At 40.9% G+C, this 23003-nt stretch overlaps 1 protein-coding gene across 5 annotated transcripts in view; it reads right to left on the bottom strand.

The window, feature by feature from the left end:
- Positions 1–23003, bottom strand: part of LOC144030456 (disco-interacting protein 2 homolog A-like) — a 72175-nt gene that overhangs the window by 2987 nt on the left and 46185 nt on the right. For 3 of the 5 annotated variants that reach the window (XM_077536779.1, XM_077536781.1, XM_077536783.1), the window contains 32 exons: positions 22352–22471; positions 21085–21282; positions 20826–20917; positions 19637–19747; positions 18328–18451; positions 18136–18245; positions 16821–16923; positions 16498–16562; positions 16079–16172; positions 13878–13997; positions 13628–13742; positions 13178–13317; positions 12954–13090; positions 11820–11900; positions 10364–10491; positions 9999–10113; positions 9207–9408; positions 9014–9114; positions 8442–8522; positions 7853–7970; positions 7631–7752; positions 7318–7429; positions 7130–7239; positions 6895–7025; positions 6636–6804; positions 6340–6510; positions 5232–5261; positions 2376–2437; positions 1861–1918; positions 1703–1777; positions 1186–1360; positions 29–152 (listed from right to left, as the gene is read on the bottom strand). In XM_077536779.1, the coding sequence (XP_077392905.1) occupies positions 29–152; positions 1186–1360; positions 1703–1777; positions 1861–1918; positions 2376–2437; positions 5232–5261; positions 6340–6510; positions 6636–6804; positions 6895–7025; positions 7130–7239; positions 7318–7429; positions 7631–7752; positions 7853–7970; positions 8442–8522; positions 9014–9114; positions 9207–9408; positions 9999–10113; positions 10364–10491; positions 11820–11900; positions 12954–13090; positions 13178–13317; positions 13628–13742; positions 13878–13997; positions 16079–16172; positions 16498–16562; positions 16821–16923; positions 18136–18245; positions 18328–18451; positions 19637–19747; positions 20826–20917; positions 21085–21282; positions 22352–22471 (3694 nt within the window). The remainder of the gene's footprint in view (positions 1–28; positions 153–1185; positions 1361–1702; positions 1778–1860; positions 1919–2375; positions 2438–5231; positions 5262–6339; positions 6511–6635; positions 6805–6894; positions 7026–7129; positions 7240–7317; positions 7430–7630; positions 7753–7852; positions 7971–8441; positions 8523–9013; positions 9115–9206; positions 9409–9998; positions 10114–10363; positions 10492–11819; positions 11901–12953; positions 13091–13177; positions 13318–13627; positions 13743–13877; positions 13998–16078; positions 16173–16497; positions 16563–16820; positions 16924–18135; positions 18246–18327; positions 18452–19636; positions 19748–20825; positions 20918–21084; positions 21283–22351; positions 22472–23003) is intronic. The other 2 variants (XM_077536780.1, XM_077536782.1) reach the window with 1 other exon arrangement.

Here is a 23003-nt window from a genome sequence, read left to right as displayed (position 1 = left end):
GGAAATATTGTGGACATTTTAATCTCACCATTCAGCTATGCTCTTATGGGAGCGGATGACGGAAGTCTCGATGTCAATCGGGTGGTACCTCATTCCCCTCAGCTCTAGGGTCTCGTCCACAGAACCCACCACGTAAAGGGCATCATGGCGCTCTAAGACAAGTGCACACACAGTTTACTACAGAGTTCTTTTCCTATGGCTGCAACACAGTCCAAATTTGTCACTTGACTCCGCTACCTGGTACAGTAATAAAGTCCTATTTCAATTAAAGGCACGGTCTTCTGTTTTCACTCAGGAAAATGCACTATATAAGTAAACGGTTTTTACCCATGAACTCCTTCTCAATCTACACCTCTGGGCTTCTGTTAATGTGTGGTGGTGATTTTTTTTCCTAAACCAAGCCTGTATTTTGCCATTTGATTGTTTTGTCAACAGCAGGATGTTTATGTGGATAGACAGTTGTTTACCCCTCCAGCCAATCGCAGAGCAGGGGGGGCGTGTCACTCACTGTCTGCAGACGGGGCCGGGCAAATTTGTCGGCTGCATGACGTCACTCCCGAAGCAACTTGACAACAAAATTCTACTCCAGAGCAATTTATGTAGTTTTTTTGTTTTTTGAGGGAGGGGGTGGGGGGGGCATATCTATCATTATTAAATAAACCTTCTTGTTTATAATGTTTATCATTGTAGTGTAATCCAGTTTTATACATTTATAAACTTTAATATAATAAAATTAGGGCGAGTACCGACACCAGCCTTATTTTAAGGTATCAGTACTATCAGAATCGGCCACCCACTAGCGGTTGTTTTACAATCAGGAACTAGAAATTTGAGGAAGAGAAATTTGCAATTAATGTCATGCAATTTTATGGAAAAATACCATATTAGGATTTATAGGTCTCTTTCTTTAAAATGATCATTTTTGGGGTGAGGAATTTATTGCTATCCAACTTAAAAAAAAAAGTGGTATCGAACATCCCTAACTCAAATCGAATCAAATATTGACATTGGGCAACAACAACAACAAAATTGATTTAAAATTTGGACCACAGCGCTACATACGGATCTTACGCAATAATTTGTTAACCAATCACAGCAAGCGTATATGAATACTTTCCCAACGCACAGTGTAGTAATCATTGATCTTGGGGAGAACAAAGTCAGCAGGGGAAGGATCATTCTCACCTCCGCTGGCATCGGTCAGTTCGGTGCGCCGCAGGAAGCCGAGGTAGCCCGTCCTTGCCCACACTGTGTGTGTGTCTCCGAAGCTCAGCTTGGTGTTGAAGTGGTCCGCGTGCAGCGCTTCCTCTCCGTAGACGGTGTAGTAGCCCGTCGCATTGTGAGGACTGCTCACCCAGATCTAGTGCACCCACACACGCATCCAAAAAAAAAAAAGAGCACATGGTTGTAACTTATCATCAGATTTGTCTGCATGGTGTGGCTTGCAAAAGAGGAGAAAACAGGTTGCATGTGATCGACATGTTTACAACCAGGGTGGTATCATACAGTAAAAGTCAATCACCATAATAAAATTGCCAAGTTATTACAAGCTTTTAGCCTAGCTTTATTTATTTCTTGTTTGTCTACTGTACGACATCTACTACTCTTCTTCATTGTATTGTTCATCAGTCTGGGTGCTTTGCAGCATGCTGCCCCCCACAGGTCAATCTTGGTACTAAAACACGTGACGTTTGAAGCTCACCTCTCCAAGATGAGAATCTCCCAAGGGTCCCTTTGTCTCCGTGTTGGCAATAATCACCTTGACTCCAGGAAGTATCTGCAATCACACAGGATGACTGAGTGGAGTCTTCTGCAGCGTGTTCAACTTGTTTTTTTGTTTTGTTTTTTGTGACACTGTACCTTGCCGGACTCCATCAGAGGCAAACTGTGCGGCGATCCCCTCTCAACCAGGCGAACCCTGAATGAGAGCCAAAAACACAAATGACACATCTGCAGTTGTCAAAAACACAAATGACACATCTGCAGTTGTATAGCACATAATTGTACATCATTTTTAACTGTTCAGAATATTTTTTTTTTGAATTACATAACAAAACAATAAAACATTTCAATAAAACACATCATACTCATAGATGCTAGTTATTAAATGAATGTGTGCAAATCGCGACTGTCGCAACGTGCTAGTCGAACTTGGCTTTCTCTGACTAACCAATCAGAGGTCAGAGAAATGCAGACATTGTGAGCCAGCTAGCTGGCCCTGTGAAGCAAATTTGAAATTTGATTAGTTAATGAAACACTCCAATGTGATAATATAATATCAGTTTCACAGGACATCACTACTGATTTTGACAACGCAAAGAAATTAAGAGAGAGAGGTTAGAAGTGTAGGTCAGTGCTTATGATATACTTCCCACCTGTCGTGTCGCAGAGCCCTCATGTCCACGTAAACCGTTGTGGGGTCCGGTCCCGCGGTGCCCTGAGGAGCAACAGAGATGCACAAATGAGCGACATTACAGTTGACGTCAACACATCCTACTGGTTTGACATTAACACTTTAAAGCGCACCCAAAGAAATTATTCGCTTTTTCAAACATTTTGATCATCATAAGATTCATAATGAAGTTACAAAAGCAAATGATGGTTTTCTTTCATTATTTTAAATGTAAAAAAAAAAATATTTTCATTTGCTGATCGCATGGTTCTGCTGCCTATAAATTTTGACGTTTAGAAAATCTCGTTAGATGTTTTTCAAAAATGTTATTGACAAACACAAAAAGGCACTGGTATACATTTATTTAATTGAAAAAAAAAAAAACATTTCCTGTCTGATTGGCTGGGAAAACAAGGTCACGTGGTTCTACTGTCTTATAAATGTCAAATTTTTTACGTTTTATAAAATTCTAATTATTCATTTTATTATGTTTACAAATAACATGCTAAGTTTACATTTTTTTTTCATTATTTATAAGCCGAATGTTTCAAAATTATTTTTATTTCATGTCTTTGCTAATTGGAAGGGCGAAATGATGTTATACAGCCTAAAAGTTATTTTTCAAATAAACAAGTTAATACTTTTTAAAATCATAACAAAAACTATAATATTTTGATTATCTGTTTCATTCATTGCTTGGGAGAAATCACATTAGTCTAATCTCTTATAAAATCTCAAGTTACTTTTTATTAATTAACCAAACTTAAACATTTAATTATCATGATTAAATTCTGACTAATTTCTTCTCTGTGGGATATATTTTTCTTTGACTAATTTTAGTTTACAATTATAAATATTCTTAGTATTCTAGTGAGGTGGTCGGCGTCCATTTTGACTCCAATTAAGTTTCCTTGCTCTCATCAAGGGCTACATGAGAGCTATTAAAAACAACAAGGACATTAAAAAGGGACATTTCTGACGGAGCAATTGCTTAAACTAAACGCAGCAACAAGACTCGCCTACATGAACACACACACCCAAATTCAATTACTTTGATATTGAATTGAGTTTGCTTTGGATTTGTCATCCTCCTCACGCCTCTGCCAAGTGTTAATGCAAAGCACCAGCTAGCCAGGTGAGGGTGAGTGACGGCCAACTGCAGGGTCCAAGCCAGTGCACGCACACACACACACACACACGCACGCACACACGGAGAGCTTAGCACAAAGCTGAGGATTCATTCAGCATGGAATCACCTAGCCAAAGATTAGGGTATGTCATCCAATAAAGCCAACGAGGTAATTACACAGAAAGTTGTTTACATGATCAATCAAAAAGTCCAAATTGTGTGTGCAATATGCTAAAGGGGAATTTGAATTTTATTGTTTGCAAATTGTACAGAGGTGGACTCCTTTATACACTTAAAATAAAACAAAATATGTCTGCAAATTACAAACATACATGGTAAGTTCACTGAAGACACTAAATTGCCCATAGGTGTGTGAATGCAACAGGTTGCTTGTCTTTGTATGTAGCCAGCAATTGGCTGGTCTAATGATCACTTCAGATAGCAGACCGATGGACTGATAGTTTCATATTTTATCTTCAGCTTCCAGGTATTTATTAATGAAAACTACCTGGACAGACCTTATCTACACATAAACAAAAAACAATTAACTATTTTAGAATTTGAATGGATTGATTCTACCATAAAAATATATATATATATATATATATATATATTTATATAGTTTTAATCGTCCTGAGAAGACCCACACAGGCACGGGGAGAACATGCAAGCTCCACCCAGGAAGGCCGAAGCCTGGACTCGAACTTGCGTCCTCAGCACTGAGAGGCGGACATGCTAACCAGTCAAACACCGTGCCGCCCCGATTTGGTGCATCTTGTACGATGAGTGAGACATGCTCCCTCTAGTGGTACGTGAAAGAATAAATGCATAAGTGCTTTTCAGTTGTATTTACCATTTTGTTACAATGGTTCTTGGTGAGCAAAGTATTTTGTCAAGTGGTATTAAAAAAAATTAAAAAAAATACAGAACTACTGACTTAGATTATAATGGAAAGCTATTTCAGTAGGTAAATTTAAGGTGAAATGTATTAGATTCATTACAAACAGAGTATAATTCTGATTATTAAGAAAACGCTAAAGTCACCATATCAAGATTTTCAAAGATTATAACCACAAAGATTTTTAGAAATAAAGAAAAAATCTGTAGAAGAAATTAGGTAGGAATTGAATTGGTCTTCTCAAAAGTGTTCAAAATGTGTTATATGAAATGTGCACTTGTATAATATGGGAGTTTCACGTTGAACCGCTAAAAATAAATTAACTTTCCTACATGTAATTTAATTTTATATGAGCCTGTAGTGATTGACTTGTTGAAGAAGTTTAAATTTTACCGAAAATATTGTGAAGGTTTTCCAATCGAATTTTACCCTGGAGTGGCTTTCTTCAAAATATGAAAAACGGGAGGTCACACAACGTCAGGAGCTCTTAACAAACATTTCCAAACATCACATTTGTCTCAGTGTACGTGTGATCACCACACACTTTACATTAGAAAAAGTCCTCAACAGGCATGCACGCCGATTCCTTGCTCTAATGTAAAGCAGCGCAGGCGGCATGAGAGAAGGAGCCGATGCAGGGAGAATAGCAGACCTGGCCTCAAACAAGTTTGTAGCAAGATGGAGCGGAATTCTTGTCACGATAAACAAAAAAAAAAACATGAAGGCAGAGACAAAACACGCAGACACACACGCATGGAAAAACAGCAACAGCCCCCCCGAAAGAGAAAGCAACCACTCTCATCTGACAGTACCTGCTCCACCAGTTTCCCTAACCTGTTGGGCTGACGGGACACATAAATAAAAGACAGTTTTATGTGTTTATGTATACACGTGGACGCACACTCCAACACAACACATGCACACAAAACTTAACAAAGAACGAATCCAGAGAGGAGATGAATTATTTTGCACCCAAAATAATCACATTTAAACATCTGCACAGGGTAGACAGTCACAACATTAGGTACACCTGCACAATCTAAAAATAATACCTTTAGATTGTTTTGTTAAATGTCCAGCTATCACTAACACAATATATGTCTAAACTTTTTTTGTTTTTGTTTTTTTTGTTTTTTTTATGTTAGGGATGTCAAAATTAATGTGTAAATTTTGAGTTAATTTAATGTTACCCCTTACTTGGAAAGCCTGTACTGGGGAAATTCCAGTCGCAATGTAGCAGACACATCCATGTCAAAATTTAGCAGTAAAAAATGTAATAATAATGCATATATTTGTGGAGACTGGGGTCAAGATGTATTTTACAATTTTAAAAATGTGCAGAATTTGACAAGTTACTTCATGTTAAAGATTAGATCGCTCCTAATATGAAAGGAAAAATGCACTGAGCTGTCACCAACGTCTTACAAATGCAATTGTGCAAACTAGTGGCAGAAAAATGACCAACATAAATCAATCACACTCGTTTTTTACAGTACAGTACATCTTTTTAATTTCAACTCAATTTTATGAATTATGAGATTACTGTAGCAATGACGAAAAGATGCAGCCATATTTCTATTAGTTTAACATTTTTTGAAAAATATTTTTGTTGTACATTTAGAGCAGTTATAAAATGTGCGATTAATCCTGAGTTAACTATTGAATTCATGTGATTAAAATTATGATTAAAAATTTTAATTGCCGGACATCGCTAATTTAATTATTTATTTTACGAACAATCTCGACAGTGTCAATCCTAAGTGAACATCATCATCAGCTCTTCAATCGCATCTCAGACTGTGCTGGTGTACCAAATGTTGTACATTAAACGCTGTACGCCACGGACAGCTTTTCCGTGGAACAATCCTCCCCGCGCACGCAGTTAAGAAACGGGTCAAGTCCTGCCTGGCGTATGCTAACCTGCAAACAGATGGCCACGTTCACCCTGCAGCCGAAGGTGGTGCTGACGGCGCGCGCCGAAAGCCCCAGGTCCTTGAAGATCTTGGAGAAGGACTGCGTGAGCGCGGTGCGAGGCCTCTCCTCCGCTACCACCATGCACGTGCGCACACACGACAGGTTGACGTTCCGCAGCTGCACATGGGAGAAGAGCAACGCATCTATTTGATACTTAAGGAGACGTTGTTAAAAATGAGCCTGCAATTGCATAAAGAAGGCAAACAAATTATTTTCTTAGATTTGATCTTGACAAGTCTCACCCGGAGTGCTTCCGTCTGCGAGCCGAGGCCTTTGGTGCACATTTCCATGACTGAGTAGGAGCAGAAGGTGACGCGCACTTTGTACTGGCTGACGGCGGACAACCAAACAGAAACGTTGCTTTCCAACTCCAGAGGGGGAACCAGAATGGACTGGTGGCCAGAGTACACACTGCAACCCACAAACATATATGGAGCTATATAAGACACGTTTGATAAAGTAAACAGTAAAATTGTGATATGATGTATGACAAAGACTCACCTGCACAGGCACCAGAGAGCGAAGCCCAGGCCGCAGTATGGGTCCAGACAGATTGCGATCTGGCGAGAAGGGTAAAGCTCACACTGCAGCTTGATGGAGCGGCACAAGGCACCAGTGGCTGCATGGGACATCTGATCGAGCAAATGATGACGGGCATTTTCAAGATCGATCAAGATTCCATCAAACATACCATTGAAGGCAATTTTGAAAAGAGAACAACCCTTATCTACAGTACCTTGACTCCTGCCAGGATGCCCGTGGTGGAAACGCTAAAGTCAAGGTAGGCTAACATCTCTGGAGTTGGGGGCTTGTAAATCTGAGGGCTTTTCTTCCTGGGGAGGTCATCTTAAGCGACAAGTTTAAAACTCAAATTTGTCAGCTGGAGAACATAAAGCGAATGCAACCGTGTGTATTGTAGCTCACCTGTGTCAAGGACCATTGGCCAGCTCTTGACGTCCACTGCAGCGGCGGCCTCTTTGGATTTCAGTAGCTTCATTATTGCTTGAGTGGTCAAGATGCACACTGACTTACTGACCTGTAACACATGGATAGACCACTGACCGCATTGGGCTTCATGTTAAATACACACAATAGTCTATATTTTATCAGGTGAGAAGAAAATACCACAACCACCACTGGCTACTCTTCACCACCCACACTCGCACGAGTCATCTTGAAAAAGGCATCGTCCCCCACCAACTATTATTAATTGTTTTCCCACCCCCGGTCGACTTACCTCAACAATCATCTTGACGGTGGGAAGGGTGGTGGCCAGGTTCTGCGGGTGTGGCGGTCTGACCGTCACTGGGACACAGCCAGCATACAAGCAGCCATAGAAGGTGGCAATCAGGTCGATCCCTGCGCGTAAACAAAGCCACTTACTGCTGGTTTACCATTCACAGGCTGCTTGGATTACTGATTCTCAAAAAGAGGTGCCTCAGGGCTCTGTTGCGGATACCTGGCGTGTAGACAAGTGCGACGTGGTCCCCGGTGTTGAGGCGTCCCATCAGAGCTGCGGCCACCCGCTCGGCCCGCTTGTGGAGCTGTAAGCAGGACGCCGCGCTCGCCACTGTGCCCTTAAGAAGCACATGCCAAATGTGTTAACGCAGTCATGTCAGGTAATAGTTCCTCATAAACAATTAAAATCTCAGTCGACGAGTCCAGTAATTCGTAATCTAAAAAGAGTTGAAATCCCAAGTACATGACATTTTGTTAACTTCCGAGCTTGCATGTTCTCACTTCTCATTGGTGTTCCCACATTCCCAAAACAAGCATGTTCCAGTCTGATTCTCAATCAGTGATCCGATTTGCCATCACTCTGACACATCACAAATTACAGTATATGCATTCATGCACACATCCTGAGTGACGTCACGATCATTTGAAGTGCTGCTGCGGCGATTGCAGTGCCTTACAAGCTAGCCAATCATGGGACAGCACTGTAGAGGGATTCATACATTTTAAATTATGCATGTGTAATTTATTCACATAATAAGACTTGCTTTTCATTTGAGAGCTTAGATAGTGAGCGGATGTGCCTGAGGTACCTTGGCATTAAGAACAAGGAACAACTGATGGTCCGGAGTGGCCTGCGCTCTCCACTGTAGCACATCTTGAATGTAGAGGAACTAGCAAGGGCCAAGAACCATGGACACATATAGAGACAACAGTGACTTAAAATATATAGATTGTGGTCGAGGATTAACATTTTCCTTACATACATGAATAATGACAACCTCTCCGTCGTGTGTCATTTATTCTTTTATGCTAGTGGGGCTGCATAGAACATATTGTCAAGAAATGTTTTGGGGGGTTGACTTCCCCTTTAAAAATGACAGCATGCATTTATCAATATCACTTTACGTTTAAATTGAATCTAAAACATAGCTGCATAATGTCCCATATAGCAGGACATGAAAAATCCTGGTGGCACAGGAATTTCGAGGTTATCAACTTAATTCAAGCAAAAGTATCTGACAACTGAACAGGAACATTTTACTTGGCAATAATTCTAAAAACAAAGATAAATGCTCTTACACAAAAACTGCCTAGTAAGAAAAAATATCTCAGCAAACATTCCATGAAAGCAGTAACTTTTTTTTTTCCCCCTGGTGACTACCTGCTCATTGTCTTCCAACTGGGTCACGTCTCTCCCACAGGCCTGCGCTATCCTCTTGCCTGCCACCAGGTTTCCTACAATCATAGAAGCGGGGCCCACCTCTGCGCGGCACACATTCACGCACACGCATCCATCACTCGGTTCAAACAGACAAACTATCTTCCTCCAGCAGGCATGTTTGGCGGCTCCATACCCGGCTGCTTTTGCCTCGGCTTGGGTAGGTTGGTGACGCACGTGTGAGGGCACATTAGGACATTGCAGGGATGCAGGGCGCCCTCCAGGAAGCGCTGTTTGGTCTCTGATATGTGGATGCCACCGAGGGGAGCTTTGGGAAGAGTGTTGGCAGGCACTAGGGCCAAGCAGTACACACCCACTTGGTGGATGCTGTCTATGGCCTGGAAGAAACACAGGAGAAGTGTTTTTGCGTTTATTTTCATATACAATATGGCTATTAACACTTGCATTATTATAATGAGTGATATCGACTGCAAGAGCTAATAATATTGACTGATTTTAATTAATGTGCAGTGGTATGCAACTTCATTGCATCATCCTGAGAGCTGTTTCTAACATTTTTTATTCGTCTCGTGGAACTTATTTTTTTTACCAAAATGTCAGAAAAAGCTCTCAATATGATCGAGTGCAATCACATGTGACTACAAACTACAAACACAATAATTAACATTGTTAAATTAATGCGTCTCTTGACAGTTTAATCAAAACAGAGCCTTATTATGCTTGTATTATAATTTATGAAGGAACATTTTTGGACAGCGCGCTTGTATTTGATGTTGTGCAAATGGTAAATTACACATTAATTTGCCATTTGAAATAAAGATCAATACACTTTAAGTTGTGTGCTAAAGAATTTACGTTAAAGTACACGCAACACAGTCTAATGTGAGCCTTGTGTAAAATTCAAATGACGCGCCACTGAGCGTCTGCCGCAATGTTGCGTAAAGAATGAAAGGAGCCGAGTCAGCACCTGAAGGACGCGGCTCATCCACTGGAAGCTGTCTTCCTCAGAGGCATCCGGTCGCTGCTCCGCCACCACGACAATCCTCTCATCGTGCAGCACCGACACAGAAAACACAGCTATCCTGTAGTATACCAGGCAAAACGACCCTCATAAAAACCAGTCTTGGGATTTTAAACTCAACCCGCCACAGTAAAAGGGACACCTGCATAATCTGACGAGATCCAATCGTGCAGCTTGATTCAATATTCTAATATTCTTTAACAATGAATGAGAGTGATTAAGAAGAGTATATTAGATCTCCTTAGATTGTGCAAGTGTACCTAATGTTGTGGCTGGCAGGACTGACTGACTGATAAATCTTGTCGTCTAACCTTCCCCTGTAAACAAACTTCATCGGCTCCACCGCAAGAGCCGTAGCAACCACGTCGTCAGCATTGTGCCTCCGCCCACTGACCACCATCAATCCATCCATCTTCCCTACGACAAACACGAGGCTGTCCTGGTGGGAGAACAGAAAGCACACATTTGCAAACAAACATAAGTTAAACGCCATTTTACTGTAGTCACGAGGCTTGATTTACAATCTATATTTAAAGTGACACTATTCAGATTTTTTGCTCGAGAATCAACAAATCTTCAAATCGGATTTGGAGCTTGTCTTAATGTGGAATCAAATCTCGTATGTTAAAGGATATCTGCGAATGCCAGTCCAGCGTAAAAGCACAGTTCAGATATAACCCATCAACGCTAACTTGCACTGAAACTCAAAAAACAAGGGGGAAGCGCTAACCGAGGCCAACTTTTTTTTTTTCTTTTTTTTTTATTTTTTTTTTTTTCCAATTCATTATACTTACAATACCTAAAGTGGAAATTTAACTTACACTCTTTTGCATATTTATGTTACATACCAAAGAGAACCAGGAAACATGTCAGAGTGTACATGCGTGCAAACATTGCTGCTTCTTTTTACATTTTGAGCGAGGGAGGGTGCCTTGCTCAAGAGCACCTGGGAAGTAGTCAGGAAGCAAACTAGCCTCTCTATAGCTACTACTTGCCAATATGACCTCGTAGTGGGACTTGAACCGTGAGCCCAAGCCATTACCACCTTGCCATTTCACCACCAGGTCGGAATTGACTTGACTACAAAGAAGTTTCCACATGCTCAAAAAAAAGACAGTTTCAAATAAATGATCATGGTAACTCCTGACCACAACTCGATATACTTTAGACTTTAGACTGCCATATTACATATACAGTAAATCTGAGACACACTGAGGCCTGGCCCCGAATCAATGCGACAGATGTCTGGGAGCTGCACAAATTCTGATTCTCGGCTTCACTGACTTGGAAAAGGCCAAACAGCTCATTAATTTTCCTGAGCTATTTGCATATTCCATCTCAGAAATTTTCAGGAGCACAACAAAGCGGAGAGTGTGCTGACAGCGCTGCCCAATTCAATTTGAGGTGTTATTTAGGTCAGCTCAACCACTAAAGAGGCTTTCTGTAATCAGGATGTAAATCTAAGACTTTTAGTGCTCATTTGAGACGCTTTGGGAATTGCTTTTTAATCAATGTGGGTGCATATTTTTGTGATGAAAAATATCTGACGATCACAACTATTGAGAACTGATGTTTCCGAAAGTAATACAGTGAATAGAATACTTACAAAACGACTACCGGCACTCTCCAAAGAAGAAAAAAATAAATAATAATTGAACTTTTGCTGAATTAAAATCATAATATAGCAGCAATATATGAAATATATTCTCATGAAAAAAAATGATGGTTTAAAAGCATTGGATTAATTGTGTGGAAGAGAAAACTTACTGGTCCCACAAAACCCAGCAGAGAGGTCCGGGTGAAGCGTTTGTCACTGACTGGAATTCCAGTCGACGTGACTGGGGTGGTCTGCGATAAAATGTGACAATTAGTAGCGGGAGACGCATTAGCCAATGATTAAAGTATTCAGATATAGCAACGTTACCTGCATTGTATACAGTTTTAATAAAATATTACATATATATATATGTACACTTTTACAATTTGCAGTAACCATAACAAAAGTATTTCTTAAAACACATAAGAAAATGTCTTCTCTCTCAAAACACACCATCGGTCATGAGCTACTATAGTGTCATCATTGAAGGTCGCATTTAAGGAGAAAGTATTTGGCACAAAATGTGATTAAAGCATCCATCCATCCATCCATCCATTTTCTTGACCGCTTATTCCTCACAAGGGTCGCGGGGGCTGCTGGCGCCTATCTCAGCTGGCTCTGGGCAGTAGGCGGGGGACACCCTGGACTGGTTGCCAACCAATCGCAGGGCACACAGAGACGAACAACCATCCACACTCACACGCACACCTAGGGACAATTGGAGCGCCCAATTAACCTGCCATGCATGTCTTTGGAATGTGGGAGGAGACCGGAGTACCCGGAGAAGACCCACGCGGGCACGGGGAGAACATGCAAACTCCACCCAGGAAGGTCCGAGCCTGGACTCGAACCGGAGGTGATTAAAGCAGACTAAATTAATTGTAATGTTCTGACTTTGTTTAATAAACCAAAAGACAACTTTGGATTGCTAACTTAGTGTTTTGAGCAGATGATTGACAATGAAGGTATGACTTTGGTGTCAAGTAATGTGTTGCTATACCTTTAACGGAATCATGCAGTTTTAATTTCTTAGACTACTCAGAGGAACTTCAACACCATTATTACGCCGCCTAAAGACATAATGAGTGCATCTCCTTCTAAATATGAACACTATTAAATAATGACAATTAAAACAATGGGTTTATGGTGCTAAAGTTGTCCAAAAATTTGTAGTTTATGATGTGTTTCAATGGAAAAAAAGCTGCTGTTTACCACTTTTTTTTATTGCTCCTGATGGTGTATTGTTCATCATATTTTATGGTGATGTAGAAATGCATTTTTGGGGCATAATTAGAAACACTAACCTCAAATATGTTCTTGGTCATTCCCTGGAGGCCGTAATAAGCCGCACCCGTGCACGTCGAGCTCACGCAGATTTCTCCCACCTCATCTGTCTGACAGAGGTACGGCGTCCCCTCCGCTCGCACCACACACACCAAAGCTGCACAATGCCATTTAATCAAACATCGGGGTATTTTGCATGCACTGCGCGTATAAATTTATGGTATAACGTGACTGAGTACGGCACCTCCGGGCATGACCTGTCCCACATCCTGCACGGTGAGGACCGAGAGCTTCTCTTCGGTGTCCACGCGGATCACGCTGTGGCTCAGCCCAGCCATTGACAGCACCGCCTTGCCCGGTGAAGGGACGCCCATCTCCGGAGGTCTAAAGGAGAAAGTTGCATTCGCTCAATTAAGGGGATCCTGCTTTAATGCATCTGAAATACGTACAGTATTTTCTATGCATTCAATGCTTGCGTTTTTTTTGTGTTCAAATACTGTTTGAAAAGTGTGTTTTAATAAGTTTACATGTGTTTAAAGCATGTTGAAGGGGAGAAACTATAAAACATGTTTTTGTAATATGTTGTCGCTATAATGTGGATTTTTACAAGTGGGTTTGACTCTGCAGGAACATATCCAAAAGAATATTCGTTGTTAGGAAAACAAACAAAAAAACTGCAGTAACGTCATCTTACCTGCGGATGGCGACAGTCATGGCTTCTGAAGAGCTGGCACATGGACAGATCACCTCAGGTCGCAGCCCACGTGTCTGGAACACGTTGAGAAAGGCATCGCAGGACGATATTGACCCTGCCGCATTACATCAATTGCAACACACACCAAGTAGAGACACACACAAATGCATTGAGTCAGCATGCACAGTACCAATATGATGACAAATGGGTACTTTTGTGTGCTGTTCAATTCTTTTGCACGTGGACTCACATGGGTTGGCTCCGTCGGCTACAATCAGCATGCGCAGCGAGCTCAAGCTGATGTCTCTCTGGTCTCTTTGAGCCAGCAGAGACCAGTGCATGTCCCTCGACTTCACCACGGCCACACGAGCTGTGCAGCGGACACGCAAACAAATGTTGGACACATCTCACTACAGTAAGGGTGTCACGATTTCGATTTTTTATCGAAATCGATCGAAATTACGTCACGATTTCGAGCATCGAAATAGAAGAGAGGACACACGATTCGATGCCCCCCCCCGCGCCCGCCGCCACCGCCGCCACCGCCACCTCCCAGGAAAGCAAATGAGACGCAGCCATTCAGCTACTAGCTAACGGCACTTGTTAGCTGACTTCTCCTGCAGTCATGATGGCAAGCGCGGACAGACACAGCAATGGTGCTTCAAGCCGCTCCCGCTTCTCTCGTCACCAGTTTGGAAACATTTTGCGTTCCCGGTGAGTTATGTCGACAACGTTCACGTTGTCGATAAAAAGACCACAGTTGCAAGATATGCTATGTGCGCGTACTGTACTCGGCCACGGTGTTACGCCCGGCTCGTCAAGGGGAAGGGAAGTAACACAATAACAGAAAATATAGAGTAGATAAACACGGGTCGACTTTAACATCTGAGTAGTTTTAATTGAAATTTCAGGCAGGGGTTTGACAAGGGAGTGAAAGTGGAAGGTGAACAAATAATAACCGCATTTGACAGAACTGACAGAACGGAGGAGAAACAATAACTAATAGGGGTATAATACACGGATACACAATAGCGTCGCGCTGGCACAGTCGTCCAATCGGAGTGTCGCGCTGGCACAGTCGTCCAATCGGAGTGTCGCGCTGGCACAGTCGTCCAATCGGAGTGTCGCGCTGGCACAGTCCTCCAATCAGAGTGTCGCGCTGGCGCATTCAAACTGAATGGCCCGAGCCGCCAGCCGTAACAACGGGAAACACGACAAACATGACGGGACATTTACGCAGGCATCACAAAGATTTAGATTTATCAAATTCAACTAGAAGTGGGAAAACAACGGTCCAACCAACTATTTCATCCTCATTTACAGTGAAACTTCCACACACTTCAGCTCGCGCGAAACGCCAGATCCATAGGTCTATTTATAGCAGCAGACCTGCAGCCTTGGAAAACGCTGGATTCAAACATTTAATTAGTGTACTTGAACCACGCTACAGTATGCCCAGCAACTGTAAATGTTGGGATATAGTTTGTTCAGGCTGTATTTGTTCCATGACTTTGGATACAATATATTTTTTGTTGTTGTTGCACATTGCACATTATTTTAAGAGGAACGCACAGCACACTGTTGTAACCAAAAACAGTCAATAGATGGCAGGCACCCACTGTGACTTTTTGTTTTTGTTTTTTTATTTTTTATTTTACACTTCAGTAAGAACAAGACGGTTAACTTTATATTGTAAATAAATTCTTTGAATTTGATCATTCCTGCCTAATGTCAATTATCATATATTACATAAATTTACACAAAAATAATATGGAAATTGCATCACCTATATGTAGCCGATCTTTTGAAATATGATTTACTGTACAATGAATAGAACCAATGATCATAGACTAGCCTTAGCCTACAGAAGCATATGCCTCTGTGTTATAAAGTGGGGGAGCGGAGAAAAAAAAAAAAAAAAAAAAAATCGAAAAAAAAATCGAAAAAAAAATCGAATCGTGACCCCAAAATCGAAATTTAAATCGAATCGTGGAGTTGGCGAATCGTGACACCCCTACACTACAGACATAATCATACCGGACTGACGGTGCAGAGTTGTGATCAACATCATGTTCCTTTTCAGCTGGTTCAAATGAAATGTTGAAAACGCAATTTGTTACCATGTCCCACTCCAAAAATGTGATCAAGTTGAAAGTAGCTATTCTTCATGTTTGCTCTGTTCTTATTTTGTTTTTGTCATGTACCCTTGAAATCATTGACATTGTAACGTTTTTTTTTTGTTTGTTTGTTTTTGTTTGACTTAACTAAATATGTTATGCGTACTTCAAAACAAATTCTTCCTATTCCAATTCAAACGTGTCAGTTCAGGTTAAAAAAAAATAGTTATGGTGTTAAAAGTCAGTACCGAACCATGGGCAGAGATTCTCAGTCTGATTGTCATGATAACGAAACTAACAGCTGGCTTCCACACTCACACATGCTGACCCTCACCTTTGTATGTGTGAACCTTCTGAATCCACGAGAGGGGGTTGACTTTCATTAAGGAGTAAGGAATGCTGATCACATGCATCCGATTCATAACGCTCTGCAATGAGAAGTAAGTAAGGAAATAATCAGGCATCACGTATTGCAAATACGCTTGTAATTAAGACATTTGAAACAGAACAAATGAGCAGTAATACCGGTAGCCATGCATTCTGCTTCTTAATACATATGCTTGCATTTTTTTCTTGCTTTCATATGTTTGTGTTTACATATTTCAATGAGATCATTTTTTTACCCAATTATTACATTTATTAGGGATTTTAGAAACATTTCATCCCTGCTAATTATAGTGTGTTCAAATATGTTTACAATTTGTTTAAAAAAGTGTGATTTAGTCAGTTGGGAATCTGAATATTTGCACTCACAGTAAGAACCCCATGCCATAGACCGGCTTCTCTCTTGAAGTCCAGCACGTTGGTTATGGTCTCACCTGTGAGTCATAAAAGGACATCGTAAAAGCTTTACATCAACAAAGACACATTTTGTAATAAATTAAAAAAAAACTGCAGAGGTATTTGACCCAAAAAGAGTTATTTAGAGCAAAAGTGGGACAAGCACAGCAGACGAGAAGGTGCCTTATGTTCTTCTAACTTCCATGCCTGACGCAAACACATCATAGCGTTTGATCTATTATATATCTAATGCAATTGACAAATCAAAAAGGAGATATGGTGATGTCGTCACTCACCTTCAGTGTAGCCGCAGGCTTGTGTGAGAGCATGACAGTGAGCGAGCATGGCTGAATGGATCACTGTGATCCCCATGGTGCTTCCCTCCTTACTAGTTTTATACTGTACGAGAAAAAAACAACAACAGAAAAACAGCATATCAGTTTGTATTAACCTGTTCAGGGACTCGAGTAGCTGGGTTCCATCTGAGTTATCGCAAAAGGTAGACTAGTCGTCATTCAATCAACGTGCGTTTCAATGTGAAGGATGATTGGGATACTGAATTTCTATCAGCCAAATCAGTTGATATGAGGCCCAAATTCAATGTGTTTCATTACATCTGCCTTTTTGTAATGCAAGTTACAGTTAGGATAGTTGATCTTGTGCTATAAAATGGCTTTATGTTAAACACTTCAGACTGCATAAAACTACCATAAATCACAAACAGAGGGAGATAAGCATGAGTGGCAACTGGCGCTGCGTCAGGGTAACAAACTGAAGCGTGTTGACTTTAGTTTGGCTAAGGAATGAATCATGAACTCAACGAATATCTGTCATTTTTGAAAGTTTATGTTGCTCCCAAGTCTAACATTAAGGATATCAACTGTGAAAAATATGTTCAATGTCCACGAAAATGCGTGGCTTTTTTTTGGAAGCATTCCAAAATAAGTCTCTTGTTAAGCTGCTGCAAACAGCTTAATACCATTATATGGTATTGCTAGTAAACTGCTTAAAAGGTTTTAGCATACCTGTATGTTCGGAAACAGTTTATATTAGTTGGAAATACAAATTCAGATTTGACTGAGGCCATCTTGTGTGCCTCAAATACGCCTTTATCAACGATTTAGATTCAATACTGCAATTTGTTTGCGCTTTTTGCAGATGATGCCAAATTTTACACCTATTAAAATCATAATGACGATGTCACTGATTTAATACAGTCTGTTTTAGATAAGCCTACGCAAAAGCAGCCAAAAAATGTTTTATTGTGCATGACAGTTATGCTAAACCAAAAAGGTATTTTCAAGTAGGTGGCATCACCTTCACTTGTAACAATGTAGCGCATGACACGCTGATATACATTTCTGAAAATGTAAAGTTTTCCCAGACATTTTCTAAAGGTTAATCTTGTTTTTGCCAACAGGCTCATTTTGTGAAATGAGAAAATGAATTAATTGAGGTGTTTCAAAATCTATTTTCACATAGATTGCCTGGCTTTTCTAGGTTCTAGTATAGCGAACGTTTATCCAAACTTAACATTCAGACCCCAACTCGTCATCACATTGTGTTCGATCTGGTTATGGTGTATAAGATGATTAATGGCTTATCCCTCACTTCTATGTAGGCTATGTCATTGCTTGCTTCACGTATTGGAGGATGCCAGTCCTTGGGGGGCTTCACAACATGTTTTCCATCGGTCACAAACCACAGCAACCGGGGCCAACCTAACAAGGCAGAAACATGAAATCGGACGCGAATCCAAACTGTAGCACAGTCAAATTGAAAGAAAATAGGAGCAGACTTTACCTTTGAATGTGGCTACCTCCCCAGTTTGTGCTTTGGGTAAACCTTTCTGACAAGCGTCAGTGGTTAGAGCCAACGTCACCCCACAGCTGCCAAGCAGAAAGCCAATTTGTTGACTTCCAGCATCCTGTAGGACCAACAAATAAAGATTACAAACAAAGGTTGACACAGCACTCAAAAGTACTTTACAGCAACGGGAGAATTGCAAGCGGGACACGCAGAAACAGCCTAGTGGCAGCTAATCGGGTACAATGCAAAATCTAATATCTAACCAAGATTAAATATCTCAAATCAAGGCAAAATATGAGTATTCTTTGTTTTCATCAGTTTTTGTTTGCGAGCAAATCACTTGCTTCAAGCATTTTTTTTTCATTGCCTTAAAAACAATCTTAAAAAGGTATTTTAACTTAACTTTAAATACCATAATTCTACAGGCACAGAGATCCCACAATTCTATAGGTATAAATACACTAATTTTATGACATTGTTTTCTATTTTAACTTTTTTTTTTAAGTCTGGCCAAATCAAATTTCCAATCAAATTTTCTGATTTGATTACTTATTTTGAAGTGCAAAACAAGCCAATAATTGGAAATCTTATATGTGACTACATGCTGAGAAAGACACTCTTTTGAGACGAGACGGTCGTTAATAAATTACCAGTAGTCTCAAGATCATTGGGCGCCTGACATAATAATTGGACTGGCATAACAATCCTTTCACTTCACCCCAATCTCATTTGTTAGTGAACAGCTTCCGCAAACAGCATGCTTATAAAGGGCAATCAAGTACATGCATTAATATTCAGCGAGTAGAAGTCATGATGGTGAATTTGTTTGCCATGGATGCGCTTGTTGACTCTCAATGCATAATAATGCACTGGAAATAGAACACGAAACAGATGAAGCTGCTGTGACAAATAGCGGCACTAAAAACAAGATGTTTTTAGCAACAAACAAATGTACATGAATATTAGAACAGACACCTGAGTAGCAATAACAAGAGAAGTCAGAGAGGGAAGCATTTACCTGCAAAAAAAACCCTCAACTATAATACAGGATTTTAATGGCTAAAAGGAAGTGATTAGGAATGGGCTTGAAAGGGGGGGTCAATTAATTCTCTGAAAGTTCTCAACTCCTGTTTTCCTGCACAACAACGGCACCCTGAGAAGTTTGCATGGCAGAGGTGTGAAAGAAAAAGGCCGACTGTACTCTTTTGATTGTTAAATGTCCAATTGGGATCCTTCCTGCTCCTCAAGTGTCATGTTGAGCAGAAGAACATGTATCATTAAGTGCACAGTTTTCCGTCTTTACCTTTCTGGTCAGCGGCACTTCGATGGGTACAGGCACCAACTCTGCCAGCAGACAGCCATAGAAAGCCACCATGAACATTACGGGGTCGTTGTTGGGGAACACAAGTGCAACCTGTGGATGAATCAGATACGGTGGTTGGTTGTCGTGGTGAAACCATGAAGATATTATAATAAGTAGGAGTGTAATGATTTGCCAAAAATCACAGTTCTCTTCATATCTGGGTTTTAAAGTAATGGCTGGTTTTACATTACATTAGTAGGAGGTGGCCATTTTGCCACTTATTGTTGATTGAAAATTACATCACAGTAGATCGGGACTCAGGTAACAACCAATCATGGCTCGCCTCTTTTCTGAAGCTGCACTGTGATTGGTCGTTACATGAGCCATGAGCAACTATGATGCCATTTTCAGTTGACAGCAAGCGGAAAAATGGCCGCCACTGAGATGGATAAAAACAGGTGGATTTTGCTACTTATTTAATATTCCTTAAACGTAATATTATTCTCAATTATGTGTTTAGACTAGTGGGGGCACATACAACATAACAACTGAAAAAAACTTGCAGATGTGTTGTAATTTATAGCTAAATGTTTCAGAAAAAAAATCCACCTGTTGTTCCTTAACTCATTCAGTGCCATTGACGACTATTCACGTCAAAGATCAATTTTTAACTCGGCTGGCAATTAGAATATTGTGATAAAGTCCATTATTTTCTATAATGCAATTAAAAAAACTAAAATGTCATACATTCTGGATTCATTACAAATCAACTGAAATATTGCAAGCCTTTTATTATTTTAATATTGCTGATTATTTTAATATTGCTGATTATGGCTTACAGTTTAACTCATTCACTGCCAGCCCAGTTAAAAATTGATCTTTGACGTGAATAGTCGTCAATGGCACTGAATGAGTTAATTGCTCCCTTAATTCATACATATAACTAAATATATTGCTATATAGTTTATTAAGAAAACCTGTAGTGCTATAGAAAATTCGGAATCGGCACAAACACAAAATCATCCAGAAAAGTTCATTTGAACTGCTCATAAAAATATTAGTAAAAATGTGTTGACCCGTGCTATGTTCATGTCGCATAAGCTAATTTAAAGTTATATAAAAAAAAATTTTTTAAAAAGTTGTATTGTCATACAAAAATAGCTTCCACAAAACATGTTACAAGACGTACCCTATCTCCAGGCATAAGCAAAGGTTCACTCCTCGTGCTTAGCTTGTTGAGAAGCGTGTAGGCCAGTTTCTGACTGCGGGTCCATAGTTTACCTGCAATGGTAACAGCATATGACAGCACAATTATTTATTCTCAAGATTATGATTTGAACGTCCAAAACATTCAAAATGCACGAAAAGCATTTAAACTTCTTCAATAGACTTCTATTTTAATGTTGTCCATTCTGAACTTTGGGTCAACAATCCTTCTTCATACATACCATAGGTGAGAGTGTAGACGGGTTTGCCGGCGTTATCAAGCGCCGTCAGACAAGGGCTCTTGGGCTGGGTGGTACCCCATCGTTGCAAGGCTGCTGTCAGTGAGGGAGGCCAGTTGGTGACCACTCCGAGGGGATCCCCCTCAAGGGGACACATCAGTTGGCCTTCTGGCTTTGGCTGGTTTGGGTTGGGTTGCTGGACTAAACAAACACAGAAAAAATGACATGAAGCAGCAAGGATAGTGGTTTGGCATGTCTGCCCCACAGTTCAGAGGTCTGGGGGTTTGAATCTCGGTTCCGGAATTGTTTTCACGGTGCACTGATTGCAATAAGGACTGAGAGAGGAAAATGTATGCCGAAAACCATGTCTGTTATACCCACAACCACTTGGTGGTGACAATGCTGCATTGCCCTCAGCACTCCGAGCATAACAGATCACCCTGTGGAGCCATTCAGCTGGAGTGTTTTACAAGGTAGTGGTGAATCTGTGATTTATACTTCTCTCGCAGAGGGAGGCTCACAAGTAATACAAGGGGGATTGTTCAATGGCGTGATAGTGGGGATTGAGAAAAGGATAGGGGATTAAAGTCATATATTTTGTCCCGAACAGTTTTTGGCCTGCCCAACTTCTGCTTTCGAATTCCATCTCATTTATGCTTTCCAGATAAAACACTTCAAATCGGGAAAGGTCTTTCCACACACGCGCACACCACAAAGTCTGCAGATACTCGCCCCACTCTGCCAGAGTTAGGAGAGCTTTACAATTACCTGCTGGTGTGTTACTAATCCTGCTGCGTTTTCATGTGCGCAGTGTTTATTCAGCCTGGCAGAGCACCACCCAAAAGCCACGATGGGCTGGTAAGGAATTCTGAGAGAGGAAAAAAAAGCATGGTCCACAATGTGTGTCTGTGTTTCTGTGGCCCAGCTCTGCCTTACCACTCCCACAGCACACCTGGTGGTCTCTGATCCACAGTGGGAGGTGAGATGGGAAACAACAAAGAAAAACAATCACTTATCTAAAAGTGTAGTTGGACTGTTTATTTGTAAGGTGTGGCAAAAGGGCTTGGTACAGAAACAACAAGAATGGCACACAGTGGAGCACACATCTCGACCAAGGTTGAAGCCAAAGTTCCTCGTGCACACCCCTTCTAAGTCTACAGAAAAATGTCTGGATCTGCATCTGGACCTGACTTAGACCTCTGGCTGATCATTCCACTGAAAGCTACACAAGTCAAAAAGAAGACTTGAGTGCCGGAGCTGCAACACTCACCGTCCATGAGCTCCTCGAAGTCGTCCACAAAAAATTCTCGCAAAGGCGGTCGCTTCGGTCTTTTCAGTGTGTTGAGCAGCTGCTGGATTTTGGAAGAGACGCGGCTGTTGACTGGAACACCTACACAATGATATTGCGGCGAGGATGGTGACAAATATTGAGAGAGGCGTGGATGGAAAACGAAGGAAATAAACAGTAAAGCAGTAGAAAATGACAGAAGGGATTAGTAAAATATGCAGAAATAAGTGAGGGGAGAACACACACAAGTTTGTAAGTAAGTAGACTATTTCAGCCCAACCAGTTGTCACTCAACCAAACAGCAAAACAGTAAGTGGAAACCCACTGGTGCTCCTAAGTCAGTATTTTAAGTCAGCAAACTCTTGGATAACCCTTCCAGGCTGACTAATCAGGTTCGCCTGCTGCCTAGCAACAATAAGTCTCCTCACCAGCAAGTGAGACACGAGGCCTCTCATTAGGTGTGTGTTCTCAGCTCACGGCAAGTAGCTTCAGTAGAACTAAAGTTTACCATATCCAGCCAAGACCTAACATATAACATTCTGGTGAATTAATTGAACAATGTGAGGTTCCTGAGCAACAGAATTGTTTACAGCTGATTAATTTGGAATGCAATGGTACTTTCCCACTTTACTGA

The sequence above is a fragment of the Festucalex cinctus genome, chromosome 11 (genome assembly GCF_051991245.1).
Source record: "Festucalex cinctus isolate MCC-2025b chromosome 11, RoL_Fcin_1.0, whole genome shotgun sequence".
In the NCBI taxonomy this organism is placed as follows: domain Eukaryota; kingdom Metazoa; phylum Chordata; class Actinopteri; order Syngnathiformes; family Syngnathidae; genus Festucalex; species Festucalex cinctus.
Note: the sequence above shows the minus strand (reverse complement) of the source record. Positions and strands in the feature narration are given on the sequence as shown.